This window comes from Manis javanica, chromosome 12, assembly GCF_040802235.1.
Source record: "Manis javanica isolate MJ-LG chromosome 12, MJ_LKY, whole genome shotgun sequence".
In the NCBI taxonomy this organism is placed as follows: domain Eukaryota; kingdom Metazoa; phylum Chordata; class Mammalia; order Pholidota; family Manidae; genus Manis; species Manis javanica.
The window spans coordinates 91,333,134-91,352,656 of NC_133167.1; the positions used below are offsets into that span (position 1 = coordinate 91,333,134).

The 19,523-nt window shown below is 38.0% G+C and overlaps 1 protein-coding gene across 6 annotated transcripts in view; it reads right to left on the minus strand.

The window, feature by feature from the left end:
- Window positions 1–3,847: 3,847 nt before the first annotated feature.
- WRN (WRN RecQ like helicase) overlaps window positions 3,848–19,523 on the minus strand; it is a 149,878-nt gene continuing 134,202 nt past the window's right edge. For 4 of the 6 annotated variants that reach the window (XM_073219039.1, XM_073219042.1, XM_073219040.1 and 1 more), the window contains 3 exons: window positions 12,137–12,351; window positions 8,999–9,121; window positions 3,848–6,755 (listed from right to left, as the gene is read on the minus strand). In XM_073219039.1, coding sequence (XP_073075140.1) covers window positions 6,636–6,755; window positions 8,999–9,121; window positions 12,137–12,351 — 458 coding nt within the window. In that variant the 3' untranslated portion in view covers window positions 3,848–6,635. Of the gene's footprint in view, window positions 6,756–8,998; window positions 9,122–12,136; window positions 12,352–19,523 lie in introns of those variants that run through there. The other 2 variants (XM_073219044.1, XM_073219041.1) reach the window with 1 other exon arrangement.

The following is a 19,523-nucleotide window of genomic DNA, read 5'->3' on the forward strand; positions in this document are numbered from 1 at the left end:
TCCCCATTGGTCTCCAGGCAATAGTCTCACCCACGAGTCCTAGCCACCAAGAGGTGGCTGTAGATGTGGGTGGCAATGGAAACTGGGAATGGAAAGCAGCAGACATACTCACCTGCCATCACCCTGGAAAAGCCTACCTGATTTTTAATTTCAAAGCAACATATACTCATTTAATTTAAAATAGAGATTATAACAATGTCCATAGCTGGCCCTTCCTCCCGTCCTGTTCCATGCCCACTGAAATAAAAATGTCAATCATTAGGAGTACCTCTGCCCACAACTTGACCTACTGACCCAATTGCAGGCTTTTCCATCACTCTGGGATGAGAACACTCCCAATCCAGTTTTCAGTCTTCCACCACGTATCTGATTTCAAAGTTCTCCTTCTCACCCACGCCTGGCCCGGGTTAATGCTAGACTGACGGTTCAAGCTGCCTCTTCAATCACCTCCCTTCTTGATGCATTGGCCCTCTGGAGTAAAACCACGTGGCTGAGTAGCAGAATTGCTTACTCCCTTTCTTTTGAAGTGGCAGCTTCTCTGGCTAATGGGCAGTTAGTTACTCAGTCTGTTGGCAGATGTCCAAGTGCTGGGTCTCTTCAGCGCTGCACTATTGGTCCTTCTGAAGGTTCAAGGAGGGGGTCACTCCTTTCCAACTGTGTTCTTGCTGCTGGATGCACCCTCCCATCAAGCAGCCCCCTTCTGAGGGTCCGGTAAGGATAGCCTTTCAACCCAGCTCCTTCCAGAGGGTCCCGTCAGCCCACAGGAAGGCAGACCACCCCCTTGGCAGCAGCAGTCTCAGCCCCACTTTCTTCAAGCCCCGGGAGCATCAGGGACTCTGCTGGGCCAGCAGGTCAGAAGACTTGGGAGGAGGAAATCACACTCAGTCTAGTGCGATGTTCCAACACCTCCAGCCCTCCAGGAATGAGGACGGGAGGCCCACTCGGTAGAGGATGATTGCTGCCCTCCACAGCTGCATTCCCTTGCAAAGGAAGTTTTCTCAGCCAGGACTCCTCTTTTGAAGAGGGGCAGTGGGGGGCAGGGGGAATCAGCGGTGCCAAAAAGCTAGAAGGGCTCTGAATTTAGAATGCAGGGTATTTAGTAACATTAGTTATCCATTGGAAGATTAGTCAAAATTAAACAAAAAAAGGAACCCCACCTGGTTACCTATTCATATATTGTACTCTTTTCCCATTTTTATATTCTGTTTATACAGATAACTGAGTCTAATCTCCAGGTTAAAGTGGAAGTTAAGTGCAGTGTTTGACACAGCAAATGCTGAATAAATTACCAGCTATATTCAGAAGATTGGAGACTGTTGAGAATTAGGCTTGGGGTTGATTAATGATTGTGCATTGAGTCCCCTATACAGAATTTTATTGTTGTTAAAAACCATTTGATCAACAAATATGAGAGATGCCCTCTCAAAAAAAAAAAATTACCAGTTATAATTCCTTCAGATTATATCCTTTTTTTTCTTGCACAGAGATCACTTTCTTCTTACCAGAGTATGTGAAGTCAGTATTTTCTTAACAATTTTCTAAGAAAATACTATGTGAGATAGTTTTCTATGAATTCTTTACAGAGTAAACCTTCCCATCTCTCCAGCCTGGGATTCAGTGTTGAGATGTCCTCTCCCATCTGTTCTACCTTGAAAGAGGTCAGCATATTGCCTTGTATTCTATGAACACAAATGTCTCCTGAATGAAGGCAGAAGTGAGTATACACTTCTAAGTAAGACTTTTGAGTTAGAAAATGAAACTGGATGAGAGGTTGAAGTTTTATTACTTTTTCTGAAAAATATGAAAGCTCTGGGTTTACTGATACTAGTATTAACCTTAGGATGAATAGTAAGCATAATAGATCTTTTTCTTTCTCTTGCAAGTTAAATTGGTTGATGACAGTATCTCTATGCAATAACTGATGTAAAAATACTTATAAAATATTCCAATAATGTTTCAAACTTGGTAGGACTTTTTAAATCCTACCAAGCAACAGGCATATACTGATTTTTCAAGGATATATTTTAAATTGGAGTTACAAGAATAATGTTCCTGTACTATTTCAGGCATCATAAATGGGTACAATGTCACATATGGACTCATTATTCCTTAAGCCTAAAATATTATTCCCCAAAGCTTCATTTACTCTGTATTCTACTTACATCTAATTTTTTCCAAGGCTTAAACACATTTACCCAGGAAGTACGGACATTATCCCCAATGGGTTTTGGGTATACCTTCTCAAGTGAAATTATGGGGAAACCTTGTTAGGCAGCTGAGATTACTAAGGTTTGCACTCCTATCAAGACTGTATTAACTTTCTTCAGTGTGTTTGTTTGTTTTGCATTTCTTTGCTCCCCAGAAGACAGATAAATGTCTAGATAGCTCTATGACTTTAAGGCCATTCCATTGGGCCCTTCATGTACTCAGTTAATTCTATTGCAATCTCTTTGAATAGGGGGTACCCTATTGTTTTTTTCTTATACTGTGGTAGAAACCACAGCTTTGAATTCTTAGTAACTGCCAGGGCTTTGTCTGATTCTGCAGTCACAGTACTACAGTCCAAAGGTAACTAAATGGAAGAGAACATAATTATGCTTTTTGGAGGAGACAGCCTAAAAGAAAACTCCTTGTTTTTATGAATGAATCTGAGGCAAACTTGAGACTGCTGAAGAATGAAGGAAGCTACACAGGGAAATTCAAGTTCAGATCATCTGGCCTTTCAGTAAATACTTCTCAGTAAGCTGACATCATTTTCTACCAGTTACTTGCACCTGGTGATCAGGCAGGTACCTATAGCAGAGGCTCCAAAATGCATGCTGGTGGCACACTGAGGGAGTAGGGATACCAAATCCCCAGGGAGACCCACAGAAAAAGAGAACTTGGGAGATGTAGGCAGCCTGTGCTCTGCTAAGGAGCAGGCTGCTTTGTCTTCCCTTTTGCGGAGCTATCTCTGTGGGCTTCCATAGCCTCTGGCATTAAAGAAACTGTATCTTCTGGGTCTGTTGGGGGCTGTCTTCCCATCAATCATGTGACTATTGTTATGATAACAGCACACAATTAAAAGTTAAAAACAAACAATAAAAAACCCTACTCAAACAGCTTTAACCTAGGCCAAGGGAGTTTAATACCCCAGGTAGGCGAAATATTCAAAGGTAGAACTGGTTTCAGGAAGAGCATGAAGGAGCCCAGAAATATCATCAGTAACCTAATTTTCATGCCATGTTTCCACTCTGCCTCAGTGTCAGCTTCACTAAAAGATGTTTCCTATTGGTCCTAAAATTGATCCAACACTCCTAAGGTCCTCATTAGTAACAGTAGAGAAAAAGAGGAGATATTTGTAACAGCTTTCCATAAAAAGTCCTGAGACTCAGCCTGACTGGAACAGTGTAGGTCCCATGCCTACCCCAGATCCAAACACCCCTGCCAAAGCCTAGCTTGGATTAATCTCAGATCCAGGTTGGATTTTTTCTCCCTAGAACCAACCAAACAGAAATCGTGAGCTAATTATGCTAGGAAGCATAATGTCCACTACAGATGATATCCAAAAAAAAAAAAAAAAAATATCCCTCTCCTGCTGGCTATGTATTTGGCATGAGACTATACCAAATACCATGTCAAGAATGTTCAAACCAGTGTTTCAAATAGAAAAAGTGGAACCCACTGAATATGCAACAATATGAAATTGACTAATTCATAGTAATCTACACAGTAAAACACTGTATCAGCAGTTCTCAATTTCCTAGGTCTCAGGACCCCTTTATATTCTTAAAAATTGAGGACCCAAAAGAGCTTCTGTAAATGTGGGTTATCTATTACCACTTACTGTTTTAGAAAATAAAACTGAGACATTTAAAATATATATTTATTGTTTAAAAACAGCAGTAGTAAATAAATCCATGACATGTTAACAAAATACTTTCTTTTTTTAAATATCTTCACTCCCCAGAACAGTGAGAAGAGTGACACTGTTGTCTGGCTTAACAGAAGTGGCTGGATTCTCTTCTGCTTCTGCATTCAATTAGTTCCAATATGCTATTTTGGCGGATGTATATACAGTCTGAGCTCAAACACGTATGTGCTTGGAAAAAGAAAGAGTATTTCAATACTCTTTCCAGATAACTAGACATTCTTCTTTGAAACTATACCAAAATTGGACAATTGTTAGTTTCTTAAAAATTGGCTGTCGTGTAATCTAAAACCATATAAATTAATTTCTTCATATTCTGCTACATTAAAGTCCACTGGCTCATCACGTGCTTCAAATGTATCTTTTACTCATGCATGACTTTACAGATCATGAATCAGTTATCCAGAAAATACGAGTTCACTGAGTTAGGTATACCTTCTAAATGTTGAAAAAACTCATTATATAGTATTAAAAATAACCCCTATTTGTCAATCATAGGATTAACATCTCATTATAAAAGTCCTTATGTTATGAGAAGCTGTCCAACTCCTGGTAGCAAACACAAGCTTTCCAAAATTATAAACTTCATAAGAAATCTCAAATTTTATCATTGGCAACAATAATGATCACTTTTCCTTGGAGTTAGAGGCAGACTTCATTCAATTTTGAGAAAATACCCACCAAACCATCCAAGTCTGAATAACCAACCATCGTTTTCTGTCAATCTTTTCAGTAAAAATGGTATTCCGTGGGAAAAGATCAACTAAATCAGTTCACAACTCAAGTAATCAAACGAGTGTTCTTCCTGGAGATGACCACCACACTTTGGCACAGGAGAAGGTCCTATGCATACCTCCATTTCATCACACAGAATATTGAAAAGATGTGGGTTTAAGGACTGAGAATTAATCAAATGGATAATTGGGGGCCATTGTCCTGATGTGCACTACAGTACCGGTGGTTTGACTCACTACCTCAATGGTTGCTTTGCAACCTCAATGCAAATATCAACAAAGCATAAAAAGCAAATAAATGTCTTGGTATTTTGAAAACAGTTTTGTCTTTGCAGATCCCTGGAAGGGCACCAGGGACGCCCAGTAGTCTTCAGGCTGCACTTTGAGAATCACTGTATTCTATAAAGCCACAAAAGAAGATTCTGTGGAAGATGACTTAATCACATGGAAAACACATTTTCATAGTACATTCAAGTGAAATATTAAGTAACAGACAACATTTTTATGTTTGGCTAATTCTACTTCTAAAAATAATCTGAATAGAAGACTGATAAAATCACCAATAGAAAAGTGATTATACAAATTATGGTGTAGTTACCATACAGAACGGCATGTAGCTGTAAAAAATGAGACCAATATATACTGAAATGGAAAGTTCTTCAGGATATATTATGCAAAAAAAGTTTGTTGCAATAAACTGCAGGTGGCATGATCTCATTTATGTAAAAAAATAAGAATGTGGGTGTAATATACAGACAAAGGAATTTACATACGGAAGAAATGATAAGGCAACTATTTGTCATATATTTAATAGGAGTTATCTTCTGGAAAGTAAGTAAATTGGATATAGGTAAATGGGAATATGGGAGACTAAGTTTAGCTGGAATATTTTACAAAGAAAATCCATTCATGTATTATTCCTGTAACAAACTAAGAAAAGGAATGAATATAGAAATGTTTGCCAGAATATACAAAAGAGACTAACTGATTATCTAATAATGGAACCATATGTGATTTTCATTTGCTTTTTGTCATTTCTCTGGCTTATCTAGTTCTTCTACAACAAACATATATTTCTTCTGTATTAACATCAATTACTTTTATTTACCAAAAAAACCAACTAAAAGCCATATGGTAAACTGCTGAATACTATGTAAACTATGGTTTAACCAAGCTCAGAGTCAGAATATGGGTTTTAGATCTTTACATTTTATGTGCTACACAAAGAGATAATAGAATTGAACACTGACATTTTAAAAACTAAAGTGTTCACATAATTAAGTAAATGAATGTTTAAACATATATGTATATACATTTTTAATATTCACTATGAATAACATTGTATTTTCTATTATTTGAAAACTAATAAAAATAGTGTATAAAACAAAAGTGCATAGTGTCCTAGTGCAATTGCTCTCCTTAGTTTTATGCTTTTTCCCTACTTATATGCAAACCAAAGTGGGTTTTTTTTTTCCCAAAAATGTTTCATTTTCACTGGTCTGGCCCACTAGTGCCATTTGGCAATGTGAATGAGAGTTTCTTCTGAAGATAGTAAAGACAACCTATAGAATAACTACTATGCTTTCTTCATTTACAAGACAGAATTTTGGTAATGTATCAATTTTACATCACACACACAACCACTGCACAACTACTCATCTGTTATTTATAGCAAAACACGTCACGTTACATTTTCCAAATACACCATTAAAGAGATTAGAAAACAGGGCAGTAACACAGTGTACTAAAGCGACCTTACAGGAAACTAATCTTGTATCTACTCAACATACTCAGGCTCTCAGAAGACTCAGCTTGGCGTGAATCGCACAAGGCTGTTTTAAGATGCCAGCTGTTCAGTAACAGGTGAGTTTTACTTTAAGATCGACTAATTTTTAAACTGACATTACTCCCCACTCTTTTCAGAAATGAAATACAGCTCCCCTCTTATAATGTAGCCAGATACATATAAACCCTATGGCAAAATTGCCAGTTTAACTAAAAAGACCCTTCTTTTTTGTTTTGGTCACTGGGTTCTTGCTGGTATCAACTAAGGTCTCAGTTCTTTGGACAAACCATGCAGGTAATTTTCTCTCTGAGGTTTCAGATGAAGTCTGTAGGAAAGAAACAGAAGAGGAGGTATTTGTGCTGCTGAAAATGTGTGCCCGCTGTGAAAGGTAACATAGGTCACCAAATATAAACCCACCGTCCTTCCCTTGCCAAATGAAACAAAATAGTGAGATCTATAGCATCTACTTCTAGATCCAAAAGCAGATAAATAAAAGAGACAAAAATCACTCTCAATTCTGTAGGTAACTGCTTGCCATTCTGTTACCTATTCTTAGGCACTCGGGTGTGGACACGCATGTGGGAAGGAACGAAGTGGGCATTATTTCAGTTCTGTGTCCCGTGGTGTATTTGCTCTGGGTTGACCAAAATGCCGAACTGAATGTTCTGAGGAAGGTATCTGCCTGGGCATGCACACCCACACACACATGCACAGTTATACCAGGCATTTGAAAAAGCATGTAACTTCTACATCTCCGATGGTAGACAGACTAGAGGAGCGGTTCAACCATCATTAGTCCCCTTGCAGAGTTGCTGAGACACAGCAGACACTCAAAACCACAAGCTGAATAAGTGGGAAAAAAAAGTTGTTTTTTGTCTCATAGGCTCTTTTAAGAATCTGCTGAAACCTAGAGATCCACTTAAAGTGAAAGTGCCTGGACAAAATTATTTTAAGAACTCAAAGGTAGTGCTTGTGTACTTATGACCTCAGATGAAAAAAACAAAGCAATATTAAGTAGGTAAGTGTTCCACGAGCCTAAAATGGTATTAAATCAGTGTTGTCTCAGTTTGAGAACTAGATCCTCAAACTAACATGACAGAAATCATTCTAACATGAGTACATCTTGGAATCCAGCAGAGTTAATTGAGTTATTGAAAAAATTTGAAGGACTTTAAGAGAAGGTGGCCTCATCCGAGTTATAATGTTTCTGTTAGCCTAAGGTACAAAAGTACAACTTACTCCATCTCAAGAATGAAGACTATATCTACATACTGTTCATCAATTGCCTTCTATGTTCTATTATGTCTTCTATGCTTAAAAATGAATTCAAAATATTAAGGGTGAGGAAAAAAACAGTGAAAGAATCTTGACAGAAAACTGTGAAATCTTATATTTAAAAAAAGGTAAAAACGGTCAGTTCTAGCTTGATTAAAGAAATCTAGTGTGGAAGAAAGGGCTGTTTACACTTTAGCAAAAGGAAAAAAAACAGGGTAAGTTCGCAACTTTCCTCCTAGGTACCCATTTCCTCATAAACCAGGTGAACAGCTAGATTTATACACACTGTACAATACTCCAGTGTTTGACACAGAAGTAACAGACACTATGGATGTAACATGGCACAGAGAAAAGGCATTTGGGTAGAGAGAAAATTAGCCCAGAAATATATGTTCTTCCCCAAATATCTTAATCTCAAAATCCTTCATAGCCACATATAACTACAGTCACTTGCAATTAGAGTTTGAACCCAGCGTGCATTTGGAGGAAGGAAATCAGTTAAGATTATAACAAAGCCAAAAAGTAAAACAGAGCATGTCTAACTAATAACAGAGCAAAGGAAAAAAACCCTAAGTTTTATCGTAGCCCAATACCATGAAATAAGCAGGGCTTTGAAACCAGACAGAACTAGGTCTGAGTTCAAATTGAGTCACTTCCTAAATGTATGTATGACCTTATGACATTTAAGCCTCAATTTCTTCACACAGAAAATGAGAATAACAGAGTATAACAACATGGATTATTTGGAGAATTAAATGAGAGTATATACAAAAATATCAGGACTCATTAATTGGTAGTTAGTATCATTTGGAGTCTTACCTTCTATAATATTCCTATACAATATGATCTTCAGTATTTATCCTATAATAATGACCTTATTTCATTGAGAAAGGGGGAAAACGCTCACTTACATAGAGTGTATCTTTTGAGTCTCAACAGTAAGTGTCTGAAGGAACTTTCATTTGAGTTCTAAGCACCTAATGGAAACAATGCCTTTCAGTGACTACCTCCTTCATCAGTAGAAGACTTAATTTCCCAGCAATCATAATAAAATCTTAAGGAGGTATATACATCATTTTGATACCCCAAATTCTATTAACAAATACTGTCATTAAGAACACAAAACATTAACTCACTAGCTGATTATATGTGCACACATACATGCACTCAAAAAGAGAAGTATGTAGGTTGTGTTCACATCTAATTTCATCTAAAACTAAGATAAACCTAAACATATCAGTCATCAAGCTTGATGAATCTGTCATAAAAAATACTTTCTTAAATCAATTTTACCTGTGAATGAGAATCTGTATGTAAATCTATTTCTGGATTGCTCGATGGTTGATTCCAAGAAGTTAGTGAACTTCTGTGACCCTCATCTTTCAGTGAAAAATCATGAGGATATCTTCCGCCAACCTTTAACATTATTAGAGACACAAAATAGTTATAGCATAAACCATCTTCTTGGCAGAAAAACAAAAACTATGCCTAAAAAAGCAAAGCTTAAAAATATTCTAATTATTCTGAAGAGCTGAATTTTAACAATAATGACTCTAATACTAACCATGAGGCATTCTTTCTGAGTACCTTTAAGTAGTTTGTAAAGAATACAGTTATTTCAATTTACAATGAGATTCAGTGGCAGGGCAGGAAATACCACTCTGTGTCTCCCTCAAGCAGCTGAGAAAAATAAGGAAAAACATAGTTCAGGGAAGACAGTGACAACAGCAAAAAGGCTTTTTAAGCTCTCTGGATCCCAGTGTTAAAATAGATAGAATTAGACAGCAAAACAGAAAACTCATCGTCTATATTTGCAGTAAGACCAAGTTTAAGAGTATATCCTCAGTAAACGCAAACTATAAGCATGTGAGGAAAATCACCAACAGCCCTAAGGCCTGCGTGGTTCAGTGTCCGTATGGGAGAAAGCAGGGCGGCCGTGAGGTGCCTGAGATCAGGAGAGCCACACAGCCACGGGGACACACAGGAAAGCGTGTAGATCAGTTTGAGAACAGCCATCTGAAACTGCAGGGCTTCCCAAACCAGCAGCAGGTGACTATGAGGAGTCCACAGCAGTGGCTCAAGGGGCAGAGCTGCTGGCTCCTGTGGACTCTCCTGACCAGCTAACGCTGCCTTCCGGGGAAGGACCCACACTCAGAACTGCAGGGCGTAGGTCCAATCACGCAGGACGGGCAGAGAGAGACACAGGGAAGAGAGTCCAGGGAAAAGTAGAAGAGTGTATCTCATAAACCAAGATTCCATATTTTGAACATCACGCAACAGCAGAAGAGAGCCCTGTGAACTTGGAAAAACTATCCTGAAACAAGCCCTCTTTTGAAAGTGCAGGAATGCTCATTTCAAGAGCAAGAAAATATCAAGGTCAAATCTGACACCAGAAAAACTTGCTGAGATACAAATAAAACTGTAACCTCTCAAAACGAGCTAGAAAACTTTAAGAAAATGATTTAAAACACAAAAGAACATCATAAATCAAAATTGGAAAAATTCAAGACCGAGGAGAAAAGTTCAGGAAAAAATAAGAAATAAAAAAGGATTATAAAAACAATGAACATTAAACTATGAAGAACATAGCAATAAACAAAAATAGAAGACACCCAAAGAGAAACAGAAGGTGAAAAAGAAGAAACCCATTTTAAATGAAAGAGAAATGAAGAACTACCAAGAATTCATTAGAGTGACAAATACTGTAGCTGGGCAAGGAAGACCCCGTGTACAGACGGCAGGAGGCTCTGGAGAGGAAGTTCAACGCAATGGGACAGAAGCATGACAAGTCAATGTAAGGCAGCTTTCCTGAAATAACAAAATTTTAAAAACTATAATGTAAGGGAACTTCCCAGAAATAAAAAAAAACTGCATATTTAAAGAGTCCACTGCTTATGTCTTTACACTGAATCAGAACTACCAATATCAAGACCTAATCTTCTACTATTAAACGTAGGCATGATTGAGCTTCTATCTTATTAGCAATCACGAAGGTAAATATGCATCAAACCTGCATCATCTAGTAAAAAGAATTTGTTTCGACATTATTGTTTGTCAGAAGCCTTCTGATTATAGGATGAAATAGACTAAGGGATACAACCCAGGTCAGTAGAGAAGATGAATGTTCCCCTAAATGAGAGGGGAGGCCAAATCCTGTAGGGCTAGTGTGGTTTACCTCCACCCCCAAACACCTCCCCACTCTGTCATCCCCATCTGGTATTATTTTTCAATAAGGGAAAAGTAAAAATACTGATGTATGATTAACATAATATCTCACTGCAAATATTCTTCAATATTGAGGAAATACAAGTTACACCTTTTCCTGTATTGACAGGTAGAAAGTTGAGAAACAGTAACATCATAGGCACCTGGTATAGATTTCAGAAATAAAAGTTTCGGAACAGAAGCCAAATTTCACTATCACCACTCAACATGTTTTCTCTGATGCCTTTCTTATAGCTAGTCCAGCTGTCAAAATAATGTTAAGAACTCCAATTAATCGATTTCGTTAGGTTCTCAAGGACATGACTACATACAAACCCAGCTGAAGTACAGAATTTGAAAAGGCCAACTCCTCTATTTTCAAGCTATTGAGAAAAGGATTCCTGTGCAAACTATCTTAGAACTGAAATGGAATCTCCAATTATCTCATATAAATATTAGCAATCACCCACTATGATGCTGAGCTAATTATCTAGGAACTAAAATAATTCTTCAGTTAATTATTCCTTTTTACAAGCTTTTATCATGGACTCGTGTAATTTTAGACCTGGGAGACACTGAAGGTCAAGTTTTCAAATTCATACAATCATTTATTAAAGTCACATTGTCAAAGAAGTTATTCTCGGATTACTATTTATCTCATACAACACACAGAATAGTTTCCAAAACATTTGATTTTAATAAAACATACCACCTCAAATAATACTAAATTCACAGCCTTTCTCTGATCATGCAAAACGTATGTTGGGATATGCTCAGGACAATGAACAATAACTCTCCTCATACCTCAGATATTCAATATAACAGGCACAGAGCACGATGAGGGACAGAATGATAGAAAAACTAGAGTCTCTTTTCATTTTCATTAATCACATAAAGCCAGTGTCACACTTAAACCCAGTATTGACCACACCTATGAAAGAAAGAGAATTCCCAGGCTATATAGTCAATAGGAAGCAGAGGTAAAATTTAAGCTGACATTCCACACAAAATGCTAAATAGACAGACCCAATTCCCCTTTTCCTGTCATTTGAAAGCAATCACTCTTCTCAGATCAGATTTATGAGAAGCTGAAGAAATACAGCACACAGATAAAAATACAAATTTACTCAGAATTTATAACAGCTTAAAAAAATACAGCGCTCTAGTATTAGAATGTGCAAATTGAACACACTGACATGCTATGAAAATTCTACATATAATTATTACCTTGGGATTAGCATCTACTTCTCCCTTGCTTCTCTTGAAACTTGAACAGCTCTCCTCAGAGTCAGGGAGACATCTTTTTTTTTCTGAATCACAAGAAAGCTGGCCTAACAGTCTGTCCTCATGATCTTTTTCCAGGATCTCAATTGCCAGGTGGATAAGGTACGTGTCAATGCTTTCAGGAACACACATTCTGATTAGTTGTATTTTAGTCATATCTGTACAAGATGAAAAAAGAGGATTTAAAAATAAATCACACAGAACATCTTAGAAAACCTGTGAACTGGAAATACTGAAATATTTTGTGGAAAGGAAGGTCACCAAAGAAAATGTTCCTCTTTCAAATGCCTTTAGCCCTAAGGGATCGAAGTGGACTAAAATGTGTCTCCTTTACTCCTGCGCCAAGCGTACCCCCTGCCTCCAAGACCCAAAGTCAGGTCACTGCCATCAACTCTGCCTAAATTACATTTCAAACTGTCTTTTGTGGGTTGCCCTGAGAATCAAAACCACCATTCACAGAATTGTTTCTAAAGGAATTACACTTCACATTCCAAATACCAATTATGTTATTTTTTTTAATTATTCTCAAATTAGAAGCTAGTAATACTTGTAAACAAGATCTTAATAAAAAGGATCCTTTCGATGGATATTGTATCATAACAAAACGTATCAGTTATTTAAAATGCATATTAACTGAATTTTCTGGGAAAGATCTGTATCTTATTTTCATAATCAAGGAATTTTTTTTGAAGTATCATTGATATTGATATACAATTTATGTTGGTTTCAAATATACAACACAGTGGTTCATCAGTTACCCACATTATCAAATCCTCACCACCTCTAGTGTGGTTATTATCTATCAACATAGTAAGATGTTACAGAATCACTGACTATATTTTCCATGCTGTACGATCATCCTTGTGACCAACTAATATTGTGATTGCAAATTATTGTGCCCTTTTATCCCCCTCACGGGAGCCAACCCTTCCCCCCTGGCAACCACTAGTCATTTCTGTGTCTATGAATCTATTGCTTTTCTGGTTCCTTCTGTTTCGCTTTGTTTTTATATTCCACAAATAAGTGAAATCATATGGTATTTGTCTTTCTTTGCCTGGCTTATTTCACTAAGCATAATACCTTCTTGACCCATCCATGTTGTTGCAAATGGCAGGATTTCTTTTCTTTTTATGGCTGAATACCATTCCATTGTGTTTCTGTACCACATCTTTTTTACCCATTCCTATATTGACAGACACTTACGTTGCTTCCATATCTTGGCTATTACAAATAGTGTAGCAATAAACACAGCCATACATGTATCTTTTAAATGAAGGATTTTGTTTTCCTTAGGTAAATTCCTAGAAGAATTACTGGATCAAATGGTATTTCTATTTATAGTTTTTTGAGGAACCTCCATACAGCTTTCCACAACGGTTGCACCAGTTGACATGGCCACCAACAGCATAGGAGGGTTCCTATTTCTCTGCATCATCACCAGCATTTCTTTCTTTTCTTTGGATAGTGGCCATTCTAACTGGTATGAGGTGATATCTCATTGTGGTTTTAATTTGCATTTCCCTTATGATTAGCAATGTGGAGCATCTTTTCATGCGCCTGTTGCCATTTGTATTTCTTCTTTGAAGAAGTGCCTGTTCAGGTCCTCTGCCCATTTTTTAATCAGGTTATTTGTTTTTGGGGAGTTGAGGCATATAAATTCTTTAAATATTCAGATGTCAACCCCTTATCAGATGGGTCATTTAGGATTATATTCTCCCAGACTGTAGGATGACTTTTTGTTCTGCTGGTGTCCTTTGCTCTACAGAAGCTTTTTAGTTTGATGTAGTCCCCCACTTATTCATTTTTTATTTTCCCTTGCCCAAGGAAATTTGTCCAAGAAAAAATTGCGCATACTTACGTTCGAGAGACTTTTGCCTATGTTTTCCTCTAAGAGTTTTATGGTTTCATGACTTTGATCCTAATTGTAGTTAAGTTAAACAGGATCAAATTAAAACCACAATGAAGTATCACCTCATACCAGTTGGAATGGCCACTATCCAAACAACAAGAAATTAACAAATGCTGGCAAGGATGCAAGAAACAGGAACCCTCCTACACTGTTGGCTGAAATGTCAATTGGTCCCAACTGTTGTGGGAAGCAGTACGGAGGTTCCTCAAAAACTATAATTAGGTCTTTGATCCATTTTGAGTTTACTTTTGTGTATGGAGTTAAGACAATAATCCAGGATCATTCCCTTGCATGTAGCTGTCCAGTTTTCCCAACACCAGTGGTTGAAGAGGCTGTCTTTTCCCCACTGTATATTCATGGCTCCTTTATCATATATTGACCAAATACATGTGGATTTGTATCTGGGCTCTCTGTTCTATTCCATTGATCTATGGGTCTGTTTTTGTGCCAGTACCATGCTGTTTTGATTACTATGGCATTGTATTAGAGCTTGGAGTCAGGGCATGTAATCCCCCCAGCTCTGTTCTTCTTTCTCAGGATTGCTTTGGCTGTTAGGCATCTTCTGTGGTTCCATAAGAATCTTAGAACTATTTGCTCTAGTTCATTGAAAAATGATGCTGGTATTTTGAAAGGAATTGCATTTAATCTGTAAATTACTTTGGGCAGGATGGCCATTTTGACAATATTAATTCTTCCTATCCATGAGCATGAGATAGATTTCCATTTATTGCTATCTTCTTTAATTTCTCTCATGAGAGTCTTATAGTTTTCAGAGTATAGGTCTTTCACCTCCTCAGAATCAAGGAATTTTTAATATTCATGACTCAATGGAACTGATTTAGACTGTGTCAGCCTCTTCACACCTTTTACAAATCATGTAGCAATCTCTTACAGGTCACTCACTATTTATGTTTTAAGCACTTCTGACACATTCATCCACAATGCTCTAGAGTATGGTAAAAGTAAGCAGCTTAGAACAAAAGTCTTCATGTAATTTATAAAATTGGCATCAAACATTTTTGACATCCAATTCAAATGAACCCCAGAAACCAAGTATTTTTATGTGTCACCCTGGAAAAGTGGTCTTTAAATTATTACAGTTTTCAGGTTTATATTCTGCTTTCTTCCAAAGATCTTATGATACTGTTCCAGGACTTCTAAAACAACTGCAGTTGGAAAAAAAAAAAAAAACAGGAGTAGAAAGCTGCACAGCTAATACAAACTAGAACAGTGGTCTAGTTGAGAAAGTAGCTGATATTATTTCTCAAACTTTAAAGTTTAAAAATGTTAAAACTGATGTTAAAGAAAATCTTAGAGGGATAAGATTACCTCTAAGTGTAAAAAAATCAGCAATGTGACTATAATATCAATACAACTAAAATTTTATTTGTTCCTTGGTCACTATATAATTCTAATACCACTGGAATTTGGCCAATTTTAGTACTTCAAATTTTAGTGGCTGAGGGGTCTTCACTTGTATGTTATCTATCAGACTTTGAGTTCCTTTTCATTTAACTTCAATTTTTCTTTGGATAAAAACGTTTTGGGGGGGAACTCTCCAAGATGGCAGCATGAGTAGAGCAGCAGAACTCTCCTTCCAAAACCACATATATCTATGAAAATATAACAAAGACAACTCTTCCTAAAATAGAGACCAGAGGACACAGGACAATATCCAGACCACATCCACACCTGCGAGAACCCAGCGCCTCGCGAAGGGGGTAAGATACAAGCCAAGGCCCGGCGGGACCCAAGCGCCCCTCCCCCCAGCTCCCGGCAGGTGGAGAGGAGTCAGCAGGGAGGGAGGAGCCCTAGAATGCTGAACACCCAGCCCCAGCCATCCGGACCAGAGCGCAGACACAGTGCATGCATAGGGTCCTGGATACTAGGGAAAAAGGGTGGCAGCACCGGTGAGCGGGTGCCTGAGGCTGACGCCAGAGAACAAAGAAATGGAAGCGGCCATTTTTTTTTCCTCTTTTTTTTTTTTTTGGCGAGTGCTTTTTGGAAGTCTTAAAGGGACAGGGACCCCAATACTAGGGAAACAGGGTAGCAAGACCGGTGAGTGGGTGCCTGAGGACAGAGAAAATCGTGCATTTTTCTTTTTTTAATTAATTAATTAATTATTTTTGTTGCTGTTGTTGTTTTGGTTTGGAGAGTGCTTTTTGGCAGTCTTAAAGGGGCAGGACACTTAGTCCAGAGGCAGGGAATCTGGGGATCTCTGGGAACTCTAACCCCCTGGGCAGCAGGGAGCACGGAGGCCCCTTACAGAGATAAATAGCCTCCTGGCTGCTCCCCATCCAACGGGGCTCCACAATTTTGGAGTAGCAGCTGGAGCCAGGCCACGCCCACAGCAACAGCGGAGATAAACTCCATAGAAGCCGGGCAGGAAGCAGAAGCCCTTTCTGCGCACAGCTGCCCAGCACAAGCCACTAGAGGTCGCTATTCTCCCAGGAGAGGAAGGCCACAAACCAACAAGAAGGAAAGCTCTTCCAGCTGTCACTTGTACCAGCTCTGCAAACTATCTCTATCACCATGAAAAGGCAAAACTACAGGCAGACAAAGATCACAGAGACAACACCTGAGAAGGAGACAGACCTAACCAGTCTGCCTGAAAAAGAATTCAAAATAAAAATCATGAACATGCTGACAGAGATGCAGAGAAAAATGCAAGAGCAATGGGATGAAGTCTGGACGGAGATCACAGATGTCAGGAAGGAGATCACAGAAAAGAAACAAACCCTGGAAGGATTTATAAGCAGAGTGGATAAGATGCAAGAAGCCATTGAAGGAACAGAAACCAGAGAACAGGAACGTATAGAAGCTGACATAGAGAGAGATAAAAGGATCTCCAGGAACAAAACAATACTAAGAGAACTATGTGACGAATCCAAAAGGAACAATATCCGTATTATAGGGGAACCAGAAGAAGAAGAGAGAGGAAAAGGGATAGAAAGTTTCTTTGAAGAACTAATTGCTGAAAACTTCCCCAAACTGGGGGAGGAAATAATCGAACACACCATGGAAATACACAGAACCACAAACACAAAGGATCCAAGGAGGACAACACCAAGACACATAGTAATTAAAATGGCAACGATCAAGGACAAGGAAAGAGTTTTAAAGGCAGCTAGAGAGAAAAAGGTCACCTATAAAGGAAAAACCATCAGGCTATCATCAGACTTCTCAACAGAAACCCTACAGGCCAGAAGAAAATGGCATGATATATTTGATACAAAGAAACAGAAGGGCCTTGAACCAAGAATACTGTATCCAGCATGACTGTCATTTAAATATGATGGCGGGATTAAACAATTCCCAGACAAGCAAAAGCTGAGGGAATTTGCTTCCCACAAACCACCTCTACAGGGCATCTTACAGGGACTGCTCTAGATGGGAGCACTTTTAAAAATGGCGCAGAACAAAACACACAACATATGAAGAATGGAGGAGGAATAAGAAGGGAGAGAAGAAAAGAATCTCCAGACAGTGTATATAACAGCTCAATAAGCGAGCTAAGTTAGGCAGTAAGATACTAAAGAGGCTAACCTTGAACCGTTGGTAACCACGAATTAAAAGCCTGCAATGGCAATAAGTACATATTTCTCAATAGTCACCCTAAATGTAAATGGACTTAATGCACCAATCAAAAGACACAGAGTAACAGAATGGATAAAAAAGCAAGACCCATCTATATGCTGCTTATAAGAAACTCACCTCAAACCCAAAGACGTGCACAGACTAAAAGTCAAGGGATGGAAAAACATATTTCAGGCAAACAACAGTGAGAAGAAAGCAGGGGTTGCAGTACTAGTATCAGACAAAATAGACTTCAAAACAAAGAAAGTAACAAGAGATAAAGAAGGACACTACATAATGATAAAGGGCTCAGTCCAACAAGAGGATATAACCATTCTAAATATATATGCACCCAACACAGGAGCACCAGCATATGCGAAACAAATACTAACAGAACTAAAGAGGGAAATAGACTGCAATGCATTCATTTTAGGAGACTTCAACACACCATTAATCCCAAAGGACAGATGTACCAGACAGAAAATAAGTAAGGACACAGAGGCACTGAACAACACACTAGAACAGATGAACCTAATAGACATCTATAGAACTCTACATCCAAAAGCAACAGGATATACATTCTTCTCAAGTGCACATGGAACATTCTCCAGAATAGACCACATACGAGCTCACAAAAAGAGCCTCAGTAAATTCCAAAATATTGAAATTCTACCAACCAATTTTTCAGACCACAAAGGTATAAAACTAGAAATAAATTCTACAAAGAAAACAAAAAGGCTCACAAACACATGAAGGCGTAACAACATGCAGCTAAATAATCAATGGATCAATGAACAAATCAAAATAGAGATCAAGGAATATATAGAAACAAATGACGACAACAACACAAAGCCCCAACTTCTGTGGGACACTGCGAAAGCTGTCTTAAGAGAAAAATATATAGCGATCCAGGCACACTTGGAGAAGGAAGAACAATCCCAAATGAATAGTCTAACATCACAACTATCGAAACTGGAAAAAGAAGAACAAATGAGGCCTAAAGTCAGCAGAAGGAGGGACATAATAAAGATCAGAGAAGAAATAAAATTGAGAAGAATAAAACAATAGAAAAAATAAACAAAACCAAGAGCTGGTTCTTTGAGAAAATAAACAAATTAGGTAAGCCTCTAGCCAAACTTATTAAGAGAAAAAGAGAATCAACACAAATCAACAGAATCAGAAATGAGAATGGAAAAATCACGACAGACTCCACAGAAATACAAAGAATTATTAAAGACGACTATGAAAACCTGTATGCCAACAAGCTGGAAAACCTAGAAGAAATGGACAACTTCCTAGAAAAATATAACCTCCCAAGACTGACCAAGGAAGAAACACAAAAGTTAAACAAACCAACTACGAGCAAAGAAATTGAAACGGTAATCAAAAAACTACCCAAGAACAAAACCCCGGGGCCGGATGGATTTACCTCGGAATTTTATCAGACACACAGAGAAGACATAATACCCATTCTCCTTAAAGTGTTCCAAAAAATAGAAGAGGAGGGAATACTCCCAAACTCATTCTAGGAAGCCAACATCACCCTAATACCAAAACCAGGCAAAGACCCCACCAAAAAAGAAAACTACAGACCAATATCCCTGATGAATGTAGATGCAAAAATACTCAATAAAATATTAGCAAACAGAATTCAACAGCATATCAAAAGGATCATACACCATGACCAAGTGGGATTCATCCCAGGGATGCAAGGATGGTACAACATTCGAAAATCCATCAACATCATCCACCACATCAACAAAAAGAAAGACAAAAACCACATGATCATCTCCATAGATGCTGAAAAAGCATTTGACAAAATTCAACATCCATTCATGATAAAAA